The sequence below is a fragment of the Ostrea edulis genome, chromosome 4 (assembly GCF_947568905.1).
Source record: "Ostrea edulis chromosome 4, xbOstEdul1.1, whole genome shotgun sequence".
In the NCBI taxonomy this organism is placed as follows: domain Eukaryota; kingdom Metazoa; phylum Mollusca; class Bivalvia; order Ostreida; family Ostreidae; genus Ostrea; species Ostrea edulis.
In genome coordinates, this window is record NC_079167.1 from 87,644,372 (window position 1) to 87,671,631 (window position 27,260).

The 27,260-nt window shown below is 37.0% G+C and overlaps 2 protein-coding genes across 5 annotated transcripts in view; one reads left to right on the plus strand and one right to left on the minus strand.

Moving 5' to 3' along the window:
* Positions 1-2,943, minus strand: part of LOC125668184 (zinc finger protein 664-like) — a 4,222-nt gene extending 1,279 nt beyond the window's left edge. The window contains exons 1-3 of one of the 2 annotated variants that reach the window (XM_048902014.2): positions 2,702-2,943; positions 884-1,006; positions 1-534 (exon numbers count right to left, since the gene is read on the minus strand). The exon at positions 1-534 is cut by the window's left edge and continues 1,279 nt beyond it. In XM_048902014.2, coding sequence (XP_048757971.1) covers positions 1-234 — 234 coding nt within the window. In that variant the 5' untranslated portion in view covers positions 235-534; positions 884-1,006; positions 2,702-2,943. The remainder of the gene's footprint in view (positions 535-883; positions 1,007-2,701) is intronic. The other variant, XM_048902013.2, reaches the window with a different exon arrangement.
* A 1,248-nt stretch (positions 2,944-4,191) lies between these two features.
* Positions 4,192-27,260, plus strand: part of LOC125668177 (multidrug resistance-associated protein 1-like) — a 64,774-nt gene continuing 41,705 nt past the window's right edge. For 2 of the 3 annotated variants that reach the window (XM_048902002.2, XM_048902004.2), the window contains exons 1-11: positions 4,192-4,347; positions 11,305-11,481; positions 15,312-15,437; positions 17,965-18,102; positions 18,405-18,530; positions 19,176-19,237; positions 19,341-19,472; positions 22,254-22,490; positions 23,264-23,441; positions 26,116-26,370; positions 26,876-26,941. In XM_048902002.2, the coding sequence (XP_048757959.2) occupies positions 4,291-4,347; positions 11,305-11,481; positions 15,312-15,437; positions 17,965-18,102; positions 18,405-18,530; positions 19,176-19,237; positions 19,341-19,472; positions 22,254-22,490; positions 23,264-23,441; positions 26,116-26,370; positions 26,876-26,941 (1,554 nt within the window). In that variant the 5' untranslated portion in view covers positions 4,192-4,290. Of the gene's footprint in view, positions 4,348-11,304; positions 11,482-13,495; positions 13,551-15,311; positions 15,438-17,964; positions 18,103-18,404; positions 18,531-19,175; positions 19,238-19,340; positions 19,473-22,253; positions 22,491-23,263; positions 23,442-26,115; positions 26,371-26,875; positions 26,942-27,260 lie in introns of those variants that run through there. The other variant, XM_056164131.1, reaches the window with a different exon arrangement.

Below are 27,260 nucleotides of genomic sequence, written 5' to 3' on the forward strand. Positions count from 1 at the left end.
TTCCTTCTCACAGACACTGCATTTCGCAGGCTTTCGACCCGTTTCCTCCCTCTCCTGTGTTTGTGAGTGTCCTTTCTCACTAAACGCTCTACTACAGAGATCACACTGATAAGGTTTTTCTCCTTTTTTCCGTGGGTGTTTCTGTAAGTTACCTACTTGATGAAAAACTTTCCCACACTCGCTACAGATACATAATTTATCCTCTGTCTTCATGAATGACAGACGGTGCTCCATATTTCTCTGTAAGTGAGATCAAAGTTCAACACAATCCTAAACGCGTCACATTCAAAACCTTTGACCTACGCACCAGTCTTGTTTATCGATGCATTGAGGAATTCATAACTATAATAGCATTACTTCTCTGGAATATAACGAGGCCCCTCTTTCAGTGTACAGCATGTGGAAATGTCTCCAGTGTATGATTTACTGGGCCGTTTAGTTCTTTCCACAGGTTTTGTCCTTTTGACAGGTTAAGTACACTCACGTAGGATAAGGTTGTTTCCAACAGGTATCCTACACCACTTCTCTTTCACCCTGTTTCAATAAAATAATATATATAAAATAATATATTATATATATATATATATATATATATATATATATATATATATATATACACATGTATTCTATATATCTCCAATGAAGTTGAAATAAAAACAAGATAGAGGGGTTACAGCAGGTGTGACCAGTCATGAAGGGAAGCTTACTCCTCCTTCAAGCACCTGATCCCACCTCTGGCATTTGCAAAGGTCCATGTTTGCCCTAATTTTAATTCAGTATTCTATCTCATATCATCTGATTGGACACTGAATGACATCAAGATTTAAAATCTTTTATTAATTTCATAGGCTTACAATGACCAGTACGCTCAGTCTATACTCACCAGTATGCAGACCTCGAGTTTTGCTGGTTAGTGAACTCGAGTTTTGCTGGTTAGTGAGTCACTGTCATTCATATCTTAAATATTTACATGTAGTCTGTAGTGATGATTGGAAAACTGAGCAACCTAATCAAAATAAGATTCTCGTTTATCCAGTGCAAGCTAACCGAACAAAATTGATAACATGGAAAATCCCCGAAGCAACTGAGTTATTTCCATCAATTTAATGCACTGACTGTTAATGGATTTCTTTCCTTTAAATATATATAGTGAAAATAAATAATGGTGGGATAGTTTCCAGTTGAAGTTTTCAATAAGATAAAGACTTCAGCTGGGGTACCATATATGAATAAAACACTGGCGGATTTAGAGGGGTGTGTGCGCCCCCCCCCCCCCCCCCATAAAATTTTCAAAGTTTAGGTTACAAATCAGTGTGTACTATAAAAAGAGGGGAAACCAAATCATATCTATAATAATTGATTCTAAAAGGTGAATGTCAAAATACATAAAGTCCCCAACTCCGTCACTTTCGGGAAACCCTGTGCAGTTTGTAAACGAATGTGATTGCGATGTCATTTTTTTCCATGCTGAAAATCTACATTGAAATGCCGATAAGTTATATATATATAACAGTCAATTCAAGAATATGTCAAAAACAAATAACAATAGATTAACATGATTAATATGTAATCTATTATATTTTATGTGAAATCACTCAGTAAGCACGTTCCCTTTCATGTGCTATCACATTGATTCCTGCATTGCAGTGACAACATGCTTATTTTCACCTGACAGCCACTTTTATGAAGCTAAAATATTTAAATTTTCGTCTAGATTTGCCCTGATGCACTACATGTCGGAGATAATGTTAGTGGGACATTAATACACGTAAATAAAAATATGTTATATTAACAGTATTTATTTCTGTTGTTGATACTTTTCTTAAAATACACTTTTAAATATGTTTTCAAATCTTAAAAATTGTTTTCTCTGTTTACAAGTTTGAGAAACAGGGACAAAAAAATGTTGCCATACTGTACAGGGCCCTGGTTACGGAGTTGGGTTAGTTGGATGTAATACACATGAATGTGATACACGGTCTATTTAGTGGTGTTATATAAGCCCAATAAGTGAACTTTTTGTTAATAGTAATATACATAAAACAATGGGGGGATTCAAATCCAAGAAATACAAATGGATAGACTCAAATCACAGCTCAATGATGAGCAAATAAGTTTGACTAGAATTTTTTTTATTAATGATAAATTTAGTCTCGTTTTATAAAGATGTGTTTCTGTTTGTAAGTGGGGATGTAACTTCACCTATGTAGGCTAATTATATGGTTAAATTTTACTCATAGAATCACTAAAATTCTACGACCCCCAGCCTCTGGAAACAATTTCACGCCCCCACCAGAATTCCTGGATCCGTCCCTGTTTTGTATGTAGAATACGCGGTATCTTATATAGAGTTATCGTTCTTGATTATAGCCTGTTCTATTTAAACATTAAAATTTAGAAAAAGACTATAAAAACAATGATAAACTCTCAAAAATTACAACCAACTTGTGAAAAGAGTTATCCATTTCCTAACAGAGAAAATGTAGCACGGCGTAAACGAATATTGTATTCTTTATGGAGATCTAAGACTGCAATATGCATACGAGACTTCAGTAATACAATAAATTGAAGAAGACACTCGAGATCTAGGAATGGTAATTTTTTTGTCGTTAAATCTACTGTTAGGAATTTAACTTATTGATACAAGGCCTATAAAGTCCTAAATCGATTTACAGAGTCCAGATACATTATAGGGACTTACCAGAATCACACACAGACACAATGATAGGACGATTGTCGATACATGTGTATAACAGTGCACACCGCAGGATCGTAACGGGTGTTGGTGAAATGGGTACAGGCAAGGCCGGACCGGTGAATAGCGAACGACGCGCTTTAGTTTGGCACATGCGCATCGTATGCCCTCTAAAGTACGACGGCGTAGTCATGCCATTTTAACTCAAGCTCCGGGTCAGCTCAGTATATTCTGTTACGCTACAACTCCAATATCATTATTCGTAGGGGAAAGTAGTCCAGGAGAATTGACACTGTACGGAGTTTGATTTTAACCTAGCATAGAAAATAAAATAAAGTGTTTATAACTACGATCAAGGACCTATATACTAACTATATACTAATATAGGTCCCTGCTACGATTTATTAAATCCTAAAAATGATTTTAAAAGTCAGTCATTTCTGTTTTTACCTCCGAGTCTCTGTTTAATAATAATGATGTACTATTTCTAGTTTCATAACGGAAATTGGTTAAAAAAGATTGATTCTGTGAAAATTGTTAAGGGGTGTATTTCACAGCAGTTTTTCATGAAAGAAATTTACGGGGGGAAATTAAACTTGAAAAAGTAAAATAAATAATTCTACACCCCCCACCCCACCCCTTAACTCCGTAAAACTAACATCTTTAAAACATCAATGACTTCAATTTTCAGAAATAGGCCTATATTTCTAAATTGTTTTAACAAACATGTAACGGGACCTTTACTTTTTTTTTTCAATTTCCGTTTCGGAAAAGGTGTGTCTTATAGGCCTATAGGCCTAGATCTAATATATGTTTAAAAAAAATGAATTATGAAAAAAAAATCAACCCACAACGTTCACAGTCGATAACTGCTTCTACTTTGAGAATAAACAATGTATTTTTAAACTTTATCCAGTCATATCTGATAATGCTGCTGGCTCCCCGTGTCTGCCATCTTTTGTTACATAGAGAGTGGGTGACGTCATATTTAATACCAAACTGTAAAAAATAAGGAAAGAAAAAACCGATTCATAAACCTCGCTTAGACATCAAATAAATCGGACGTGGACACATATTAAAATGTTGGTGATCAGATATTCAGTCATCCATTCATGTAGATCTACTGCAAGATTTAATTTCTTACAATAAAGCTCATTTAACGTATATAGAAATGTGATAAGACGTTGGTTTGACTTTGGATTAGTATTAAATGAATATTTCCGAATGTAAAAAATCTCATTTTACGGTTTTTTACTTATCAAGAATTTGAAAAGAATTGAGAAAAAAAAAGAAAAAAAAAGAAGAAGCTATACTTGTAATGCACATATAGTTCAAGGGAAAACATGATCATTTATTGAAAACGTCATTATGTGTAAAATAGACAGGAGAAAAAGGCAAAACTGGGCGAATACTATTAGCATTACCTTATTTAAGACGGTAGAAACGAACCTGAAGGTGGAGCTGTAGTAGATGGAGGCGAGATAACAGAGGGTTGAACTAGTTGGGGGCTGAAATGACTATAGCTTGGTAATCGTAGGGACGTCGGGTTCGGTTAGCTATTATATATATGTGTGGCTGTGAGAACGAAGACAATCATGGCAGAGGATGTCAACAGCTCGTTTCCATCAGGATTTTGTGACAGTGCTCTATGGGTAAATAACATCATTTTATAATATTCAAGCGAATGTTAAGAAATTCGCTGTATAGCACGTGTAGCGGTTGCAAACGGGAAGTGCTGTTTCTTTATAAATCTACTAAATAATTATCACATTTAGATCTCATCTTGTCTAATATTCTTTAAAGCTCTTAATGAATTCATTCATATATTTATATGCAATGAGAGTTAGTTACGAGAATAATTAACGCTGTTCCACCATTTAAAGAAAGTCCGACCTTGATGAAGGCCCACATGCTTATTTTAACGCCAGCTAATTTGGTGGGTGTAAAAATAGGAAGACCACACCATTATATATTTCATACCTATCAACTTAATAGCCAGGAATATTAAAAATCTTAAGGAGATGTGTAACACTATTGAAATTAAAAAAATTTGTGAGCAATTTTAGTATAAATTCAGCTAACAGCAATATTCGCCAATAACATCATGTTAAACATGTACACAATGTTAAAGACTAGCTTATCTCCGTCGTTTATTACTTAATATATACTAAGTATTACATGGGTCCGCAAACCGAGCCGCTCTTCTGTGCTGTCTGGCTTCAACGCAAGATCAGCTCTCTTGTTAATGTCTTCCACTTGCGCGGGAAATCTCAAGCTGTCAGAAGTTGCTCTCCAACGCAGTCGTACCGGGGTAGACCCCCACCCCACCCTGATATTATACTACACACCCCCCCCGTTCCGTTTTCTCTGAAGGTTGAGGAAACAAGGTTCTTGCAGTACTAGTGGGCATGCCTTGCCCCTTGGAGAGACTATCCGAGGACGCCAGAAAGACTCCGACAAGAAATCCGCGTACATATCCACATCCCAAAGACAACTTACTGGGACTTTTTCAATCTCACCCTGGTGTGGGCCAAAACAAGCCCTGGGTTGCTCACTCCCTAACTGTAACTGACGGGACACCACCACCACCCCCCCCCCCCCCCCAACCCCAACCCCCCCCCAATCCACCCAAGCCCAGGGTCGCACACCCCCTAGCAGTAACTAACAGGAACCCCCTATTAACACGCTCCCATATCTTTGTCCAGTGGGGTAGGCATTGCTTTTCATCTCCTAGTTGTCTGTCAGAGTTAAGTCTACCTGGAATGGTGGCTGTTCCTCCTGGACCATGGCTTGAGCCACCCAAAGTTTCACCAGGTCCTACACAACCACGATACCACCCATTACATGGGATCCTAAGTTGGTCATAATCAAACTTCTAAATGACAGAAGTCCAGATACTAGAGAATTCCTGGACTTAGCAGACGATGAGTAGGAATCCCCTGGTCGCTCTCTGCTACTTTTCCTCCAAGGCAAATGATCCACTGCAAAATTATCCTTAACAAGGGTTTCCCCTTCAGCATAATAGATGTGTGGCACCAGCATAATCTCTGACAGCTGCATGATATAAGGGGCTTTAAGGGCCAATTACTAAGTCCTCCATCCCTATGCAAATGACAGGGACACTGTTAGACTGAAGCAGCTGGATCCTGAACGGTCTTAGCCAAGGAAACTTGGGTCTCTTGTTTCTCCCTTCGATGTCCATATGCCATAGCAACTGCCTCTTCTCCCATGGTGAGAGACTGAGAGTACCATGCTCCAAGTCCAGGTAAATTTTCTGCTTATGCAGGCCTGTAGTCACACTCCCTGGATCACCATCTCTACCATAAATCCAGTGGTTGGGTGTAGTTGCCAGATGGGCAAAGACAAGTCCTTGCTAGGCCTGGAAGCATGTCGGCAGGGCATGTTACTGTTCCCTCCACTGCCACAAACCACCTCCAGCCCATTTTTCTCCTTGGGCTGAAAAACACCCTGCATGGCTACCGGTACGGCTGGACATTCCTTTGGGTGTCTCATCATACATGTATGTGCCCTCCTCCTTCTCCTGAATAGCCAAGTCCTCCTGATCTGGTGAGTCCTCCTGACAGTCCTCCCTATTCCCCTGGCACCAAAACCTTGCAGCTTTGACACTGTAATTTCTTTGGGGAACTCGAACCTTGCTTGGACCCAGTACTCATACTTGGAAGAGGGCTCGTACTTGTCCTCCTCCCACCTGATGATGTAGTCCTCAGTTTCCTCTTCCTCCTCCTCCTGTGGTGCCTCCTGGAATCAAACTTGGGAGTTTGCCCCTATTTGAGCGATGCATACAAGAGGATGCACTGCTGTGCCCGCTTCCTGACAGCTTGTCCATTGTTCATTTCCTTGGCTTGCCAACATCTGTTGTGCACATTTCCAGTCTAGCCGGGTAGTAGGGCTGAAATGATATGCCCCATTCACGATACGATACATATTGCTGCAATACCTATGTCACGATTTAATATTTTCAATACGATACATTTTATAGAAGAAACCAATAACTTTGAAGAAGCATTTAATTATGATGACTCACAGTCACAATTCAAAAATAAACTATTTCCAAAACCGCTGAATGGTAAAATGCCGGTTATCTCTGTAGTTTAAACTGATGAAGTTCATTATTGTTTTTGTCAGACTCAAGGCTAACAACAGCCTGACTATTATCGGGCGTCATTTTGTCCCTCGGGCATGTACAAATGATAAGTACAGGTCAAGCCCAATGTATTTTACCAAATCCAATTTTACAAAATGTATAGAACCGAATATTGAGGCAATGAATTGAACATTGAATCAAGCATTTATATTGAACAGTATCGATATTTTGGTGAATCGTTTCAGCCCTACCGGGGAGCGCTCTGGCATCAACAGCCGCACTTCACCATGACCAAGCCCTTCTCTGGTCAATGGTGGATGAGTCTTAGCTCCTCGCCCCTGTGTCATTTTGCGGGCCTTGGAATTTTCCCTTGGTTTTGCCCCTTGGCCCTTGGACGCCTCCAACTTCCCCTAGTGCTCTGGACACTCCCTCTTGAAATGGCCAAGAGCTCCACACTTGAAAGAGTCTGCAGGTTTTTTAATGGCCCTGTTGTGGTGATGAAGGTCTCTGATGGGAAGGGGCCTTGCCCTAAGAGTTCCTTCTCCAGCTACTCAATCTCTGGCATATATCCCGCGTTTTCTGGCCAGATGCCGGGATTGGCTGTTGGGCCTCTTCCTGTACCACCTGTCTCACATCCCTCCTAGGCTTGGAGGACTTGATCTGTCTAGAATGCTGATAGTAGTGCATCCTGTCCATGGCCTTCACCACTATCTTAGGCCAACTATCCAGGGTGTACAGTCCTGTGTCCTTGTCCTCTGCACTATAACACAACCGTGGAATGGCATGGGCATGCACTTCTGGCACGGACGGAAAAGGCTGTATTGCTAAGGTAAGTACACGGTCTGCCCACTCTCACAGCGACTTGCCCACATTCTGAGATGCTGTCTGGAAGTTCAATTGATGCACAAGATCCGACGCTCATGATCCAAAGCGCTTCTCGAAACACCTAAGAATGTCGGCCAGGGAGAGACTGCAGTCTGTCTCTAGCAACAAAGTGTAGTAATCACTCACTGTTCACGCCAACGAGAAGCAGAATAGGTCATGCTGTTCCAATTTGGTCCATTGTTCACTGCGGGCTAGCTGAGCAAACTCATGCAAAAAAGGATTTCCAACTGGACCTTCTATGATACAGTAGATCCTTGTATCTCATACCTAAACCCATCACATTTCCCCTCGCTTGGGGGTACACAGGGACTTGAAAAGGGGTGTAGGTCACTGAGTCGAGCCCCTGGGCGGCATGTCCAGAGAACAGAGTAAGTGACTCTGGGTCATCTAACTGGGGCCAGACATGGGCTACTCTAATCCCCTCCCCCCACAGTCAGTGGTGCTAGGGTGTACTAAGACGTGGACAGAAGGCTCCTGCTGCTGGTAGGGGAAAGTCATGTAAGCAGGGTGGGGCATAAGACAAAGGTGTGCTCTAGTAGCCACCAACCATGAGAGGTACTGAGGGTTAGACATACTGGGTGCTCCCCCCAGACCTGGGGTCATAGAAAGGGGATGCATAGGCAGATGGGGCTGTACTGTATGGTATGGGGCCCTGTGAGAAAATCAGGACATTGGAGGGACTGCGGGATGTGTGGACTTTCAGGGGCAGCTCCTGGCTCCAACGGTGAGGGAAGCCATGGGGTAGGGACATGTGGGCACTGATTAAGGCCCCCCGATGTAAACCCTGACTGAACTGGCCAAGGGCCTGGTCATCAATGTATCACTGAGGGGGATTGGGCTGATCTCCCCGATGCTGGAATGAAAGGATGCAGTGAGTGGGTATGATGGCTAGGGAAATTCCCAGAGGTGTAAATGTAATCATCCCCCTAACTGAAGTAGGCCTCACAGGGACATTGGGTATAACTGACCCCCTCGTGGGGAACGAGTAATCATCTGCCAATCTGTCTGAGTCCTTAAACCTTGGATTATCATGACTAGGCCATTTCTTGGGTGAGCTAAAACTGATCAGGCCTTCTGGCGAGTCACTTTTGCTTTAGACAATCTCTCTCTCAGGAGTCAAACTGGGGACCAGTAAACCTTACCCCCTACCTTCAGCACCCCAGCCACCCCCTCCCTCAAACAGGAAAGCTGGGACGGAGGAAGACCATCGCTGTAGCCTAGAGAAATACCATGAGAAAACGGCTCTAACCTGGGGACTTAGCCCTGCCCTGCTACTATAGGCACTCCCATAAACCGAGGGATTGTCTAAACTATAACCTAGATCTAACCCACTCATGTATGCATAGGGGGATGCGGAGATATGCCGCACGACCACAGGCGTGTCCTTAAAAGGGCACAAGCCGAACTCAGAGAGCGCCTCGTCCATAGCCATATCTATATCGCATGTAAATGCACAAAAAATGTATAAAAAATACAATCAAGGAGTGTCTAAATTCTGATTCTATACTACCTAAAGTAATCACTGAAATTCAGTTCAATTCAATTACAAAAAAAATTCTTAAAAGTGAAAGACCCCACCAAAATGGCGGTTAACCAGCAAGCTATGGAAAACAAAAACAATTCTGTTCCCTGCGGTAAGTCTGTGGCCTCAAGTTGGGCACCAATAAAGTATCTATGTGTTTATTACTTACTATACATGTACAAATACATGGGTCCCACAGACGTAGCCGGTATTGCATTGCATAAAAACATCATATGTGTTAACCTCCAAAAACTACAAAGATCTCCCTCTTTCCATTTTCATTGGGTCACCTGAGGCACTGTCTGTTGTCGTCCTGAGTCACTCATTTTACCTATTGCTGTTTGTTTTTGTCCATCGTCTTGCATCCTCTGATTTGTGTCGGTCACAAACTTTTGAACATTTTCAGCTTCTTCTCATGAACAGCTGAAGAGGTTCTAACCAATTTCTGTAAATAGCATCTATAGGTAAAGGGAAACAATTGTGTATTTGATGGACCCTTGGAAAAATACTCCGGTGACCGTTAACTGTTAAGGTCCATGCGCTTCTTGTTTAAGAGAGGGATTTTGAGTGGCAATTATTCTCCCACTTGAAAAAAGTAAAAAAAAAAAAAAAAAAAAAGGAGGGGCACTATAGACGACTTTAATAAAAAAAATTATCCTGATGCATAACTCCCCCACTAAAACTGGGAATAAATTTTGATCTTATTTTCATCTTGAAGATTTGATTTAAAAAAGAAATGTCTCTGCCTAACTTGAAAATCATTCAATGTATCAGATCCAACAGTTAAAAGTTTAAGTTGGAGGCACATGATTTGAAGATGCTCATCTCCCAAATGGAAATTTGAATAAAAAAAATTCTGGACAGAAAAATCCAAGTTTCCAAGACAACACTCATTGAAATTGAATTCTGTTTATAAAGCTTAGGCGAAACTTTTTTTAGCCGAGTTGCGTATCAAATCTCAGCTTTTGAATTTGGATAAGGATGGGTGTCCAGTTGGGCGGGCGGGCGGCGTCCACAATTAGCTTGTCCGTTCTCTAACTTTCATACTACAAAGGTCATCTTTGTGAAACTTACATAACATGATCACATCCAAAAGAGGAAGGTTCCTATTTATTTTGAGGTCAAAAGGTCAAGCTAACTTTGTCACTAAATGCCATATATTTGAGCTTGTCCGGTCTCTAACTTTTATACTACTTGGTGCGTCTTTTTCAGACTTGCATATTTTGATCACATCCAAGAGGAAGGTTCCTAATTATTTTGAGGTCAAAAGGTTAAAGGTCAAGGTCTCTTTTTCACGATATACTGTAGATTTGAGCTTGTCTAGCTCTAACTTTTATACATGTACTTGCTGGTGCATGTTTATCAGACTCCAACCTGATGACATTCAAGATTCATATTGCTTTTGAAATCCAAAGGTCAAGGTCATTATCACACTAAATACCTATTGCGGCCATTCAAAGCTTCATACTTATAAACTATATTAAATATGTGCATGTTTTTACTTCTTGAATGCAAGCATGCATTATTTTCCAAACTGCAACTCGGCCATATGCATCGTTTTAGCGATTTTTTATGAATTGGATTATAGAATTTTGAAATAAAAAAAGGGATCAGTTGGTTGAAAATATGAAGACTTACTATTTGAACATATTGAGGCACCGTTATAAATTGAGAAATGAAATAACTCTAATATTTTGTTTGATTGTTTTATTTATGTTTTAGACATAATTAGAACTACCTGCTTTTAGTGGTTACCATTATAAGTGTGTATTGAAAAGGAAGTTGTACTCTGAACCTTTTCTTTATCAAAAGCAAAACTACAATGAGTTTGATAATTAGCGTCACAATAAATTAAATTTTGTAGCTATATTACCTGTATTTTTCGTAGAGGTTGTGATCATTTCAGTTTTTTTTTTTTTTTTACTGTATCTTATTTTATTACTGTTGGCTAGAGGACAAAATTGGAAATACACATTTTACTTATGTCTAAACCTATAAAGCTAAAGGTCGTCAAATCCATAATCCAACATATAAAAAACTGTTCGCCTTATAAATATAGAGTGCTGATCTTGTTTAATTATTATTTATTTTTTACAGGATAACAACCAGACGTGGTACACGGCTGATCCAGATCTCACACCTTGTTTTCAGAAAACAGTTTTGTTATGGATTCCCTGTGTATACCTCCTTCTACTCTTTCCTGCCAGAGTTTACAGTCTGTCTCACACCCACAAACCCTCACTGGGTTTCACTAAATTAAATGTATCTAAAACAGTAAGTACATTTCATTTGTCAGTCTGTCTCACACCCACAAACCCTCACTGGGTTTCACTAAATTAAATGTATCTAAAACAGTAAGTACATTTCATTTGTCAGTCTGTCTCACACCCACAAACCCTCACTGGGTTTCACTAAATTAAATGTATCTAAAACAGTAAGTACATTTCATTCGTCAGTCTGTCTCACACCCACAAACCCTCACTGGGTTTCACTAAATTAAATGTATCTAAAACAGTAAGTACATTTCATTCGTCAGTCTGTCTCACACCCACAAACCCTCACTGGGTTTCACTAAATTAAATGTATCTAAAACAGTAAGTACATTTCATTCGTCAGTCTGTCTCACACCCACAAACCCTCACTGGGTTTCACTAAATTAAATATATCTAAAACAGTAAGTACATTTCATTTGTCAGTCTGTCTCACACTCACAAACCCTCACTGGGTTTCACTAAATTAAATGTATCTAAAACAGTAAGTACATTTCATTTGTCAGTCTGTCTCACACTCACAAACCCTCACTGGGTTTCACTAAATTAAATGTATCTAAAACAGTAAGTACATTTCATTCTCAGTCTGTCTCACACCCACAAACCCTCACTGGGTTTCACTAAATTAAATGTATCTAAAACAGTAAGTACATTTCATTTGTCAGTCTGTCTCACACCCACAAACCCTCACTGGGTTTCACTAAATTAAATGTATCTAAAACAGTAAGTACATTTCATTCTCAGTCTGTCTCACACTCACAAACCCTCACTGGGTTTCACTAAATTAAATGTATCTAAAACAGTAAGTACATTTCATTCTCAGTCCGTCTCACACCCACAAACCCTCACTGGGTTTCACTAAATTAAATGTATCTAAAACAGTAAGTACATTTCATTCTCAGTCCGTCTCACACCCACAAACCCTCACTGGGTTTCACTAAATTAAATGTATCTAAAACAGTAAGTACATTTCATTCTCAGTCCGTCTCACACCCACAAACCCTCACTGGGTTTCACTAAATTAAATGTATCTAAAACAGTAAGTACATTTCATTCTCAGTCCGTCTCACACCCACAAACCCTCACTGGGTTTCACTAAATTAAATGTATCTAAAACAGTAAGTACATTTCATTCTCAGTCCGTCTCACACCCACAAACGCTCACTGGGTTTCACTAAATTAAATGTATCTAAAACAGTAAGTACATTTCATTTGTCAGTCCGTCTCACACCCACAAACCCTCACTGGGTTTCACTAAATTAAATGTATCTAAAACAGTAAGTACATTTCATTTGTCAGTCTGTCTCACACCCACAAACCCTCACTGGGTTTCACTAAATTAAATGTATCTAAAACAGTAAGTACATTTCATTTGTCAGTCTGTCTCACACCCACAAACCCTCACTGGGTTTCACTAAATTAAATGTATCTAAAACAGTAAGTACATTTCATTTGTCAGTCTGTCTCACACCCACAAACCCTCACTGGGTTTCACTAAATTAAATGTATCTAAAACAGTAAGTACATTTCATTCGTCAGTCTGTCTCACACCCACAAACCCTCACTGCGTTTCACTAAATTAAATGTATCTAAAACAGTAAGTACATTTCATTTGTCAATCTGTCTCACACCCACAAACCCTCACTGGGTTTCACTAAATTAAATGTATCTAAAACAGTAAGTACATTTCATTCTCAGTCTGTCTCACACCCACAAACCCTCACTGGGTTTCACTAAATTAAATGTATCTAAAACAGTAAGTACATTTCATTTGTCAGTCTGTCTCACACCCACAAACCCTCACTGGGTTTCACTAAATTAAATGTATCTAAAACAGTAAGTACATTTCATTCTCAGTCTGTCTCACACTCACAAACCCTCACTGGGTTTCACTAAATTAAATGTATCTAAAACAGTAAGTACATTTCATTCTCAGTCCGTCTCACACCCACAAACCCTCACTGGGTTTCACTAAATTAAATGTATCTAAAACAGTAAGTACATTTCATTCTCAGTCTGTCTCACACCCACAAACCCTCACTGGGTTTCACTAAATTAAATGTATCTAAAACAGTAAGTACATTTCATTCGTCAGTCTGTCTCACACTCACAAACCCTCACTGGGTTTCACTAAATTAAATGTATCTAAAACAGTAAGTACATTTCATTCTCAGTCTGTCTCACACTCACAAACCCTCACTGGGTTTCACTAAATTAAATGTATCTAAAACAGTAAGTACATTTCATTTGTCAGTCTGTCTCACACTCACAAACCCTCACTGGGTTTCACTAAATTAAATGTATCTAAAATCAGTAAGTACATTTCATTTGTCAGTCTGTCTCACACCCACAAACCCTGACTGGGTTTCACTCCTGTACATTAAATGTATCTAAAACTAAGTACATTTCATTCTTCAGTCTGTAGTAGATATTCAAGAGATGGTTGATGGAAACTTTGCTTTTATCCTTTATTTCTATTCTAAATAACCCTAACCTGGGTCAGAATCACTTAAAGTGTAAGCAAACATTAATCACAAAATTCAAAGATTTAACAGTTTATTTGAGCCTATTTATAGTGCTGTCAAAAGTCCATTAACTCCAGTCTCCAGTAATGTAATAGCCAATGTAATTCTGTTGATTGCTTCTAACCACAAAATCTGCAGTTTATTTAATATACTAAATCACAATCTTAGAAATTTCTGTTCTAGAAATATGAAAATAGATTTTTATTAAACTTTTCAACACCATTCTGAAAATATAATTTATGTATTTTTAAAAGAACTCTTTGCTTGACAGATGTCAAACTTGTTTTACTAGTTTCCCCTAAAGAGTTAATGACCTCTATTGATTTTGAGATCACAAGGTAGTGAAACGTCAAGGATCAATATACTCTGGACATAGTAAGACATTCGATCAATATCTTGAATCCTTTGCTTGACAGACATTAAACTTGGTACAATGGTTCCCATGTAGAAGAAGATGTTCCCTATTGATTTTAAGGTTATGAGGTCAAGGTCAAACTGTACATAACAAGGTATTGTATATCTTAAGAATCCTTCACTTGATAGACATCAAACTTGGTACACTGGTTCTACTTATGGAGTAGGTGACCCCTATGGATTTTGAAGTCACAAGATCAAAGGTCAAGGATCAAATTGGACATAAGTTCACCAGTGTTTATATATTGTTTAATGTCTCGCTCAAGAATCTTTCACTTTTAATGAAACGTCATCATTGCCAATTTAGGGCTGCAAATTTAGGCCTATGCACGGCACTTAGGGCCTTTCAGCAGGGAGGGATCTATATCGTGCAACATCTGCTATGAAACGGGACCTTGTTTTTTGCGGTCTCATCTGAAGGACTGCCCCATTTTGTCGCCTCTTACAACAAGTAAGGGATATTGAGGACCTGTTCTAACCCGGATTCCCATGGAGTTAGACACAGGAGTATATTCTCTGCTGAATATCTTGATAACCCTTTGCTTGTCAGACAACAAACTTGGTGTAATTGTAGCCCTAAAGAGAATATATTTCAAATTTGAAGATTTTCCATGAATGTTCACAATTTAAGAGGCCAAATTAGACATTCAAATCACCCGAAGTTCTTCATATGCAAATTCTGATTCATGTTTATTCAAAACCATAATTAGTATGGAAACCTTGATTCAAGAGCCCGTTCGGATTCAGTGAGTAAGTGGGTGGTATGAAATTTCTCTTACAGAGATTGTGAATGATAGAACAAATGAATTTTGTGAGTAGACGGACGGATGTACCATGAAGACTTCTCTATTAGACTAGTATTTGAATAATAATGGATATATGATGGTGTTTGTAGATTCTTGCCGTATGGATTGGTGCTATTGCAGTTCTTGATATTGGTAGAAGTGTCTACTCACTGGTGATAGGAGATTCAGTTCCATTGGTAGAATTCGTGTCTCCGCTCGTACTATGTCTGACGATGGTAAGTATTTACTTTTATACACAACCATTTTATACACAATTATTTCATACACAATCACTTAATACACAACCATTTTATACACAACCATTTTATACTCGACTATTTTTATACACAATCATTTTATACACAATCACTTTATACACAACCATTTTATACACACACATTTTATACACAACCATTTTATACACAACCATTTTATACACACAACCATTTTATACACACACATTTTATACACAACCATTTTATACACAACCATTTTATACACACAACCATTTTATACACAACCATTTTAAAAATGCACAACCATTTTATATACAACCATTTTATACACAATCACTTTATACACAACTATTTTATACACACACATTTTATACATTTTATGCACAACCATTTTATACACAACCATTTTAAAAAATACACAACCATTTTGAAAATACACAACCATTTTAAAAATACACAACCATTTTATGCACAACCATTTTATACACAACCATTTCATACACAACCATTTTATACACAACTATTTTATACACACACATTTAAGGAGATCTACCGACAGGTATACCTGATGCAGTCTATGCTTCCACACAGTTTTCTTTTATAGATTTCTCAGTAGTGAAATCTCAATATTTCTTATTTTTTTCCTTTTGCTTCCTTGTGCTCAGAGACACTGCATAACTTATTTTTAGATTCCAGAACTGTATACTTCCTGTTTGTAATGAATCCTGTGTCTGTTAATTTTTGTTTTGCATTTTTAGGTCACCTGAGGTATTGATGTGATCTATTGCTAGGGCTAAAAGTAGGTCAAACAGTTTTCAGGAATTTTTCTGTTATGGATACAGATATTTCTCTGAAATGTTGTCACATGCTTCCTCTCGGAGGAATACAAGTTCAGTTTGCATTTCAGTTGGATTGGTGACTGTGACCTACTTTAGGACTAAAAGGAGGTCAAATAGTTTGAATTTGTGGACTTTTTCTCATTATGGATACAGATATTGCACTGAAATTTTTTCCTCACTGTCCAACGGGTGTATGATGTAGCATTTGCAGTACTCTTGTTTCTTTTAATTAATCGATTATGAAAATTGTAATCGATAATCGAAATTGGGAGGCTGTCAGCTATCATCTTTAATTTAATTGTCGTCAATAATCAGCTCATCACTAGGTGTTAAGGAGAGGCTTTGTGACTCATGTAGTTGTAAATGTGCAAGTTCTTTAAAAATCTTGACTCGTGGATGTCAAGCAATACTAAATCATAGAACATGTAGAAATTATGTAGATGGATGCATCTACCAAAATTGTGAAATTTGTGACCCAGGATCAAAGGATCTGGTAGTGGGGGTCAAAACCTTGAAAAATTATGCATTCTTTAAAATTTTCATCTTTACTCAAGGACATTTTGCAGACAAACAAATTTTCACTACAGCTTAGCTACTACACAGTACAAGTACCCAGTCATGAGTTTAATATGAGTATTATTCCAGTCTGAATGCATGATCCTGTAATGAGTTTAATATAAGTCTTATTGCAGTCTGTTAATATTTAATTCTTATTGCAGTCTGAATGTATGATCCCGTAAAGAGTTTAATATGAGTCTTATTACAGCTTGTATGTATGATCCCAAGTACTGATAATCAGTCAAGGCTTTTTTCAGGCCTGTAGCTAGTGACTAGTTAGGCGCTAATTTCATTGAAAAAGTTACTAGTTATAAAAAGAAACTAGATACGATCTGATCACTTGTTTGGCATGTGACCAACAGTCTGTAAACTTACACATTTTGACTTTTTCTCCATTTTCAACCAACTTGCCATTAAGCATCGATCCTTGGATAAAGGGGATTCAAAATTGCATCACACCATTTTCAAAGGGGAGATAATTCATAAGTAGTAAAAATATGGTGACGTCTTTTAAAACTCTTTTCAAGAACCACTGGACAAGAAAAGACAAAAGATATCAAAACTTCCTCATGGAATGTAGGTTAAAAATTATTTAAATTATGGCCACCAGGGGTAGGGTGTGGCTTCAAAAGGGTGTTTAAGATTTTTAAGGGGATATATTTTCCTCAAAAACAACAAGGCCATGTAAGTCATATTAATATTGAAACATCACTGTGATATGTAGATTCAAGTTTGGTAAAGTCACACCCCCATAGGGCTAAGTAGGGGTCATGATGTGGGGTCAAACTTTGTCATGGGGTGATAGAGAGTAAAACTCTTTTAAAACTCTTCTCTGAAGAACATGACCAAGATGACTCGGGTTAGAATTTGTTGTTGTACATACAGTGTAGTAATTTGATTGAAATAGTTTCCTGTTTTTCAGATCCTGTGTGTAATTTTGTAATAGTAGATTTGCTTGGATTATTTTCCTATTTTTCAGATCCTGTGTGTAATTCGTAACCATGCATGAATTTGATTGGATTATTTTCCTATTTTTCAGATCCTGTGTGTAATTCGTAACCGCGAATTTGATTGGATTATTTTCCTATTTTTTATGTAACAGTAGATTTGATTATTTCCCTGTTTTTCAGATCCTGTGTATATTTCTGATCCAGTATGAGCGCAGGAGAGCTGTGTATTCCTCTGGATTTCTGCTAATCTTTTGGTTGCTGCTCTCGGTGGCTGGAATTCTGATGTTTCAGTCTACAGTCAGAAGGGCTTTAAGAATGGTTTGTTTGTAAAGTAAATTATTTAAGTATATAGACCCATTACTATGATTAGCCAAGGGTTACAGGTCATGGGTTACAGGTCATGGGTTGGGGATGAGTGAATCATATACTGAAAATATATTTAACTGTTTGTATATTTCTCTTGAACAGAATTCATATCTTATCTTCGATGCTGAGATTTTTGAAACACAGTAATTCTTTTTGATTTGTCTGAAATCAATCAATAGATTTATATACAGATTATTGTCCGACTTGAGGATGATCTTTCTATGAAAGCTAATTATTTTTTCTGTATTTTTCAGGGAATTTCTGACGTGCTGGCATTTACGACATTTAACCTGTATTTCCCGGCAATTTTAGTGGAGTTCATTCTCGCAGCTCTTATAGACGGAAGGCAGAGGTTGCTTGAGGTTTCTAGTTCTGACAAGGTAATGAATAAAGCTGCTGGTAGTCTACTCGTTATCTCACCAGAGTCAAAGGCTCGAGTTAGGTTTTCTTGTTAAGGTAGTCAGCTCTCTCTGTTTCTACAAGTATGTAAATTTACATTTTTTTTAATTTTTTTTAACTCTCCAGTACCACGGGAACAGATATCAAACTAAGTTGTATCCCTGGGTAAAGAACGTTCAAATTTATTCACAAATCAGGAGAGATAATTAAGATATAATAAAAATAGTATGTTCTTTTTTTATGTAAAAAAAAAAAGCCTTATCAAGAATGACAAAGAAAGAAATAATAAAACTTTTTTAATAAGAAATAAAAAAAAAAAAAAAAAAAAAAAAAAAAAGGAACAGGTTGAACATATCCATCTCCAAAACACAATCGTCTAAATCTTATTCCTTATTTAGTGTAGATACAAGTTTGTTCAATTCCTGACCCCCTGGGGTCAGGGAACATGGTTACTCCTGTAGTGACCTTTTGTCTCAGACCAGTGTGGGCTTCTTGGGGTGATATATTGACCCATCCTAGAATTTCTTTTGTAAATTGTTTGTTGTTGTAAATTTCACACTTCTGTGTATTGTGATAAGAATTGGTCTGACCTTGGACTTCAATAATTTAAATGACTTCATTTGCAGAAAAAAAGTCCAGAGGAAATGGCATCTTTTCTATCCAAGATTACATTCTGGTGGTTTACAAGGTACCTCTCAAGAAACACAAATTACTAGACTCTTCATGTAATGTAGTTTCAAATCAAAATAAATTGAGCTGCATCTTTTATTGAAGGCTGATTTCACTTTCAGTATGGTCATTAGGGGCTATAAACATGCGCTAACAATAGAAGACCTGTGGCATCTTAATCATGAAGATACTTGTGGTGTCGTGGTTCCACATTTTGAGAAATACTGGGAAAAAGAAGTTGAAAGAAGTATTAGGTAAGTTCTTACGCATGTGAGTTAAGGCAAATAAGATTATCGAAATGCTTAACATCCATTAAAACTTCCCTTGTACTTATTCTGAGTATGTTCATGTAGGGCTGAAACGATACGCCCCCGTAACGAAATGATATGTAATTGCAAGCCTTATACTACAATTCAAAATTTTCAATACTATACATTTTACAGAAGAAACCAATAAATAAATTTGAAGAAAAATTTATTTACGAAGATTCACAGTCACAATTTTAAATGCAAACCGTTTCCTAACTGCCGAACAGTGAGATGCATGTTAGCTCTGTATTTTAAACTGGGTAAGGTTTTTTTGGTCAGACTTATGGTTAACAGCAGTCTGACCATTATGGGACACCATTTTGTCTCATGCATGTAAAAATAAGTACAGGTCAAGCCCGATGCATTTTACCGAACCCAATTTTTAAAAAACATCGAACCAAAGATCGAAGCATTGAATCAAGCATTTATATTGAACAGTAACGATATTTCAGTGAATCATTTCAGCCCTATGTTCATGTAAGTATATGGTTATATGTGACGTGTACTGCGTATGTTTTACTATGACATCACAATATGACCTTGTGTATTGCTTACTACAGAAGAAAAGAAACTACTAACAAAACGATTTCGGCGCTAGAAATGCACTAGATAAATTGAGACGATATTGATATGAGAATAAACAGAATCTCTACACAATATCCTTATTACTGTCCAAATGCTATCAGTTTTTCGCATTATTAATGATTCAAATATTTTATGTACGTGAAACAATCGACAAGTACACGAACCGGTATACTTTGCTTAAAATGAAGATCGAACAGGACAAATGATGGGATTAGGACTGCAATAATATTGATGCATATCTAATTCCACATCATCTTAAAAAATCGCTGACAAATTCCGAGGGCATATCTACCGCAGGATCTATTCAGTGTAAATGGTGATATTCACAGTCCTTGTGACGTCATCATATGACATGATATAGTGCACTTAAGTCATTTGGAATCTGTGTTCACCCCTTTTCGCGTTATAAGAGTTGAGTATGTATTGATTTTAAAATAAAAAATTCTTGGTACTAAGTTTTTTAAATTCTCATTTGCATAGAAAGGACTGGAACTGGCCTTAACTTTTGTGTGTAGCTAGTTGTAAACCATGACACTGGTAATCATTGAAACAAGTGCTGCTTTGTGGAAATCTTTTTCTACGGTCTGTACATTTCACATTTTCAGCTCTTCTTCAGAGCAACTAGACCGATTTACACTGAACTAGACACACAGAATCTTTGGATACAGCATGGCATTCCATGGTTTGGGGTCTATATGCCCCGTGATGTCATGTTTTACTGTAAAGTTTTGGTTTATAATTAGGATGTACAGTATTGGGTGGAAATTGATTTTTTCAGCAAGTTTGATTTGATTTAGAGCTTTCTAAATGTGCTATATAAAGATATACGATGTATATGCAAGATGTTTAGCTATATGTTTGATTTAATGGTGACTGCTTTCTGTGAAAGGTGTTAAATAGATTACACAGCCAAATGTAATGTGTTTTGTTTACAGTATTCCACTAATTTGGGGAATGGCACCCTGCAAAGAGATTTTGGTTCTTATTGTCCATTTTTAGGCATTTTAATATACTGAGCTATTAGTTAATTTTTCAAATTGCATACCCCTGTATGAAAAGACAAGGTCATTGAAAGCAAAAAACGAGTTGGAATTAAAGTCACTGTGGTGAAAATGAGTTAGAATTTAAGTGGTCAAAATGAATAAGAATTTAAGTGGTCAAAATGAGTCAGAATTTTAAGTGGTGAAAATAAATCAGAATTCAAGTGGTCAAAATGAATCAGAATTTAAGTTGTAAAAATGAGAAAGAATTTAAGTGGTGCAAACAAGTTAGAATTAAAGTGTTGAAAATGAGTCAGAATTAAGTGCTGAAAAAAAGTCAGAATTTAAGTGGTGAAAATGAAATTAGAAGCTGCTGAAGATGAACTCAGAGGAAGAAATGTCGAAGGGGAAAAAGTGACTTTGAACTGGCATTTTTTTAACATGAACCACTGATTAATCATCGCCCACAAATTTCTATAAAATGTCCTGACCTTGGTAGTTAGAAATAAACCTGTACCTATTGAACCATGGAACAAATGTAGTATATGTTGTCATGTTGTCATGGGGAACAAAACTGAAGGCTGTTCTAGCACTCCAATGACATGGACAAGTCTCAAGTTTCTTGCAAACCACTGACCGTTGAATACTGAATACTGAGTGTCTGAGTAGTGTAGTGGTTAACACACTCACCGCTGTGACCAGAGTTTGATCCCCGTGATCAGCAGTGGTTGTATGTGAGAGGGTATGGTGGTCGCCCACTCGACATGTGGATTTTTTCTCCGGGTACTCCGGTTTCCTTCCACTCAAAGGCCCCCTAGCACAAACATCTGTGCATGTCGGTAAAATAGCTAGTATATAGCTAATGTTATTTGTTGATTATGTATATCCAACTTTAAAAATAAAAATTGTTGTTGTTTGTGTAAACTTAAACCACTGACCATTGATGTCTGAATACTGTTTGTGTAAACTTAAACCACTGACCATTGATGTCTGAATACTGTTTGTGTAAACTTAAACCACTGACCATTGATGTCTGAATACTGTTTGTAAACTTAAACCACTGACCATGGGTAGCTGACTACTGTGTGTGTGAATTATACTCTTAATCTGAAATTCACAAGCTGATAGAAGTTGTAGCTAATAATATGTCATTTCACTACAGAAAGACCCAGAGAATGTACGTCCATTCAGAACGTCGTGTGGAAGGAGAGATGATGGAGCTAAATGCTGTTCCTAGGGAGGAAGACGATTTGATGGAAGACCAGGCTGAGAGTCAATATAAGGTTCCTGCAAGGCTGCTGAAAGCCCTGGTGTCTGCTTACCTACCCTTAGCTCTACTTACTGCACTTTACAAACTGATATATGATATCATGCAGTTCGTCAGTCCATTGCTTTTGAAGTATGTATAAATATTGATTTTAACAGGTAGTACATGTACTAAGGTTTTCGATCACCTGAGTCACTTGGGTAACTAGTTATAACAGTCGATCAGGTGATTTGGTCACCTCAGTCTTTCAGGTATCAGACAAATAGCAATCAAAATTTGTCACTGACAGAAAGTGAAGGACTAATTTTGTCAAAAATTGGTGTGTATAATCTTTTGGATAGGGCAACAAAATTTGTCGTAGTTTCTGCTCACTTTAGGTTTTTTGGGGGGTGGGGAGGAGGGTGTTCCAGAGGGGCTTACCAGTGTGGCCTCTTTGAACGTCCTGTCAAGTAAAAGTAAACTATTGGATAGACAGTTTACACAAATTTGAATTAAATCTAAGTATCCAGATTTTTTCATATTGACTAATATGCAAAATAGACAAGATCCAGAATGGACAATATTTCTTTAACCAAAATAATACAAATTTTTTCAAAATGATAGAGAAAATTTTAAAATTATAGGGAAATTTTTTAAGATGATATAGACAATTTTAAGATGATAGGGGAAATTTTAAAATTATAGGGAAAGTTTTAGAGACTGAAATGTTTTGCCTGAATGTGCAACGTGCTGAAATGCAAATTGTCAAACTATGACAAGTGTTACTGCATACAATTATATCTCTTGTCTAAAAAAAAAAACACCCAAACATTGTGTGTATTTCAAAAATGTTAACAGCTCTGAAACTATTTTGTTCTGGTAGGTAATTCTGATCTTCACCTGAAATATTGAACTTTTTCTTTCAGATTACTGATCAAATTCACTGTTAACAAGTCGGAGTACCAGTGGAGAGGAATATTTTATTCGTTGCTGATGTTTATCATGGCTATGATACAGTCATTTATACTGCATCAGTATTTTCACGGTTGTCAGTTACTGGGAATGAGAATTAGGACATCGATAATCTGTCTGGTGTACAGAAAAGTAAGTTCTCTATTTCCATGACTCATAAACTGAGAATGATTTTTATTTTTGAAAAGATTTTGCAGAGTTATTGTTAAGGCTTTTTTCAGGCCTGTAAAGGTTAGGGTTATAAGCCTGTGTCTGTCTGTAGTCTCGAGTTATGGTCCATTCCGGTCAGGGTTAGGGGGTATATATAGATCTGTGTCTGTCTATCAATCTGTCTGCTGTCCTGCCTTCCTGCTTTGTGTCCCATAAGTTTGTATTGGAGAAGCTATTGAAGTTGTGACCTCCAGAATCATTATCTAGTGCAAGGTCACTGGGAGAGACAGGAATATTTTCCTCTGGATGTTACTTTGTAATGATAAGACATCATATCTTATGCTAGGCATGAAGGATGTACTGATGATGTCTGAGAAGTCTTAAACATGGTCATCTGACCAAGGTCAATGTTACCAGTAATAAGAAAGATACAATATTTGTTTTTTATGGTCAAGACAGATACAGATATATTATGTTAAATGGTGGCATCAGGGGAATGAAACCTTGTGTTGAATGATGTTATTACATTCCCCCTTTAATACGTTAGTCCTCATATTACGTTGGAATTTCAAAGCACAAAACAATTTCTTAACAAACCTATATAAAATAGACCTCGTTATTACGTTGTCCTAAGATACTGGGACTTTACGTTGTAAAAATTCCGACAAAAACGTAATAAATCCCTAATTATTCAATAGTGATTCTCAAAATAATAAGCCATTCACACCTTGACTACCTGAGACAGTCACCACGTAAATTTCCTGGTCTCTTTGGGGATTAGAGGCGCTTGACTGGTCACGCTTTGATAGATCTAGCAACATCAATACAGGTGAATACCCCGTATCGAAGCCAGTGATAAACAAATAATGTTTATTTAGAAATTGTACTCTATGAAATTTACTTCATTTTTCATATTTTGATAATCAAAGAAATAATAATTTCTCAACCACCTGCATGTTCAGCATCGTGTGACTACCTTCGCTATTAAAACTCTATTTACAGACAGCTTTGGTACCAAACATGAAGGACAAGATTTATCGTAGCATTGTTAAAACAGCTTGGGTAACTGCTTGGACATAGGTGACTAAAGGTGTTCAATTAAAAAATTGTCCGTTGTTTGGACATGCAGCTTGGGTGTTCGTAAATCTCGTCCATACATACACCGATCAAACTGTCCTGTGTTATCGGCCGATTCGTGCACGGCATTTACCTCAGTGAACATTCTAAAATCCCTTGATGTGCACGTGATTCAAGTGCCATCATTTAGCGTTATAAATGAAATCTTCGTGCATCATTATATTTTTTTTTATGTGGATTGCGCTTAAATTGTTCTCCGTGTTTATCGTTGGTGAGAAAAGTATGTAAGTGTTGGGTATCGTGTGCGTTTTGTGTCTATAGTTTGTTGTTTTTGGGTGGGATTTTTTTATTGTGTTGTGTATTGTGTAATAAGAGAACTTAATAAAAACGATGTTTTGTTATTTTTTTTATACGAATGTTGAATACGAACCGGAACAAGTTATTGAGAGAAATTTACATGAACGCATTGTGTTAAAGTTGAACAAAATGGAGGTCCAAACGAATGTAGAAAAGCAAAGTTTTTCAAAACATCCTTATGTATCCTACACCAGAAATAAAGAAAAGGCATAAGAACATGTAGAATTACGGACATTAAAGATAAGATGTAAATAAAACAAAGTATCATAGTCTTTTAAACAAAGAAACAGTAAAGATATATTCACGCACCCCTTTACGGAGTACCAACGGAAGATATACAATTTCCAAATGATATTTTTAATGGATTTCACTTGGAACGTTTATTACGTTGCCCCCGGTACTTTATTTTATCGTGACAAAATGGAAAACGTAATAACGGGGTTCCACTGTATATCTTAAAAATTCATGAAGAGATTTGATTTAAACATTGTAAATACATTGTTCTTAGACTGAAGTTATGCATTTCTTATTTTAAATTAGAATATTTAAAGTATTAGAAAGTTATACTAATTTCTATTTTGTTTACAAAAGGGGGGGGGGGGGTCTCTTTGTCTGGAGAATATTTCAAAAACGAATTAAGGATGTACTCTACATCATCATAATGACTGACTTCCTTTTAAAACATGGATAAAAATATAAATATCAACAATATTGTTTTATTCATTTTAAAAATCATTGCCTAGTTGAGTAGCTCAGTAGGCTAGCACGTCGACTGCTGAACTGTAGATTGCGGGTTGGAGTCCGGCAAGGGTTTTAAATTTTTTTCAAATTACTTTCTACTAAAAGTGCATTTTTTGACTAAATAAAGTGAATTTAAAAGATTTCAATTTCAAAATACTGATGCACATATCCTCCTCTTCTCATCCATTGATATCAAATTTCTCTGGTGTAGCATTCCTCCTTAAAAGGTTAGAACTGGACCTTTTACATACATTATTTAAAAGCAAAATAACATTTATGTACCTTACATTTTGATTTATAGTGAATGTATGAATATTTCCATTTTCTAATCACCCATTTTCTGTTTGGGGGGGGGGGGGGGGGGGGTGTTGGGTGTTATTATTCTAGTTAGACTTTGGAGAAATTCCTCATCCTTCATTATGTTTAATTGTAGAAATTTTATAAGACATTTGAGAATTTCCCTTGTTATGTTTGATTGTAGATGTTGAGACTGTCCAACACAGCCAAAAAGTCCTCGACGGTAGGAGAAATTGTCAACCTCATGTCTGTGGATGCCCAGAGATTTATGGACCTAACGACATATGTTCACACCATCTGGTCTGCACCGTTTCAGATCATTGTCGCCTTGTACTTTTTGTACAGGGAGCTTGGTCCCAGTATTTTTGCAGGGTTTGGAGTAATGATTGTTCTGATACCAGTCAACGCATTCATCGCTAAAAAGTCCCGGGACTTACAGGTAAAACTGCTCTTACAGGGTTGCTGATTAAACTGCGGACCTCAGTCCATCTCTATTCCAATGGATGGACTAAAAATATCGGCAATTTTCAAGGAAAACACAATTCGCTAACTTTATGATACATGTCATATCTGAGGAACAGAAAACTTATTTTAAGATAATTCTGAGTTTTTCAACATGAAAATTACTTAATTTTATAGAAATCAGAGTGTTTGTAACGGAACGGCTATTTCAAAATTGATTTTACTGATTCAGAATTTCATAGAATTCAAAGAGTGTTTGTAACCGACCCTGGTCCTTTCTTTGCTGACCTCAATCCAGAATGCTCCCGAAAGATGGATTTTTTTCTAAATTTTAAAAGATCATGTTTTTTTTTTTAGCTTTGATTGAAGAGTTATAATTTATGAGCACTTTACATGTAATTTTTTCCAATGTTGGACTTTTCATATATTCATTTCATAATTTTTTATTTTTAAAGTAGTCAAATTTCAGTTATCAATTGCAGGTGAAACAGATGATCTTGAAGGATGGCAGGATAAAAATGATGAATGAAGTTTTGAATGGAATTAAGGTAAGCAAAGTTTCCCAAACTTCAGCAAATTTTTAAAGATCCAGTGAGCTTTTTGGATCAATATTTACCTGCCATGAGTTTTTATGATCAATATTTACCTGCCATGAGTTTTTATGATCAATATTTACCTTCCGGGAGTTTCATGATCAATATTTACCTGTCGTGAGTTTTTATGATCAATATTAACCTGCTGTGAGTTTTTATGATCAATATTTACCTGCTGTGAGGTTTTTATGATCAATATTTACCTGCCATGAGTTTTTATGATCAATATTTGCCTTCCGTGAGTTTTTATGATCAATGTTTACCTGCTTTTCTG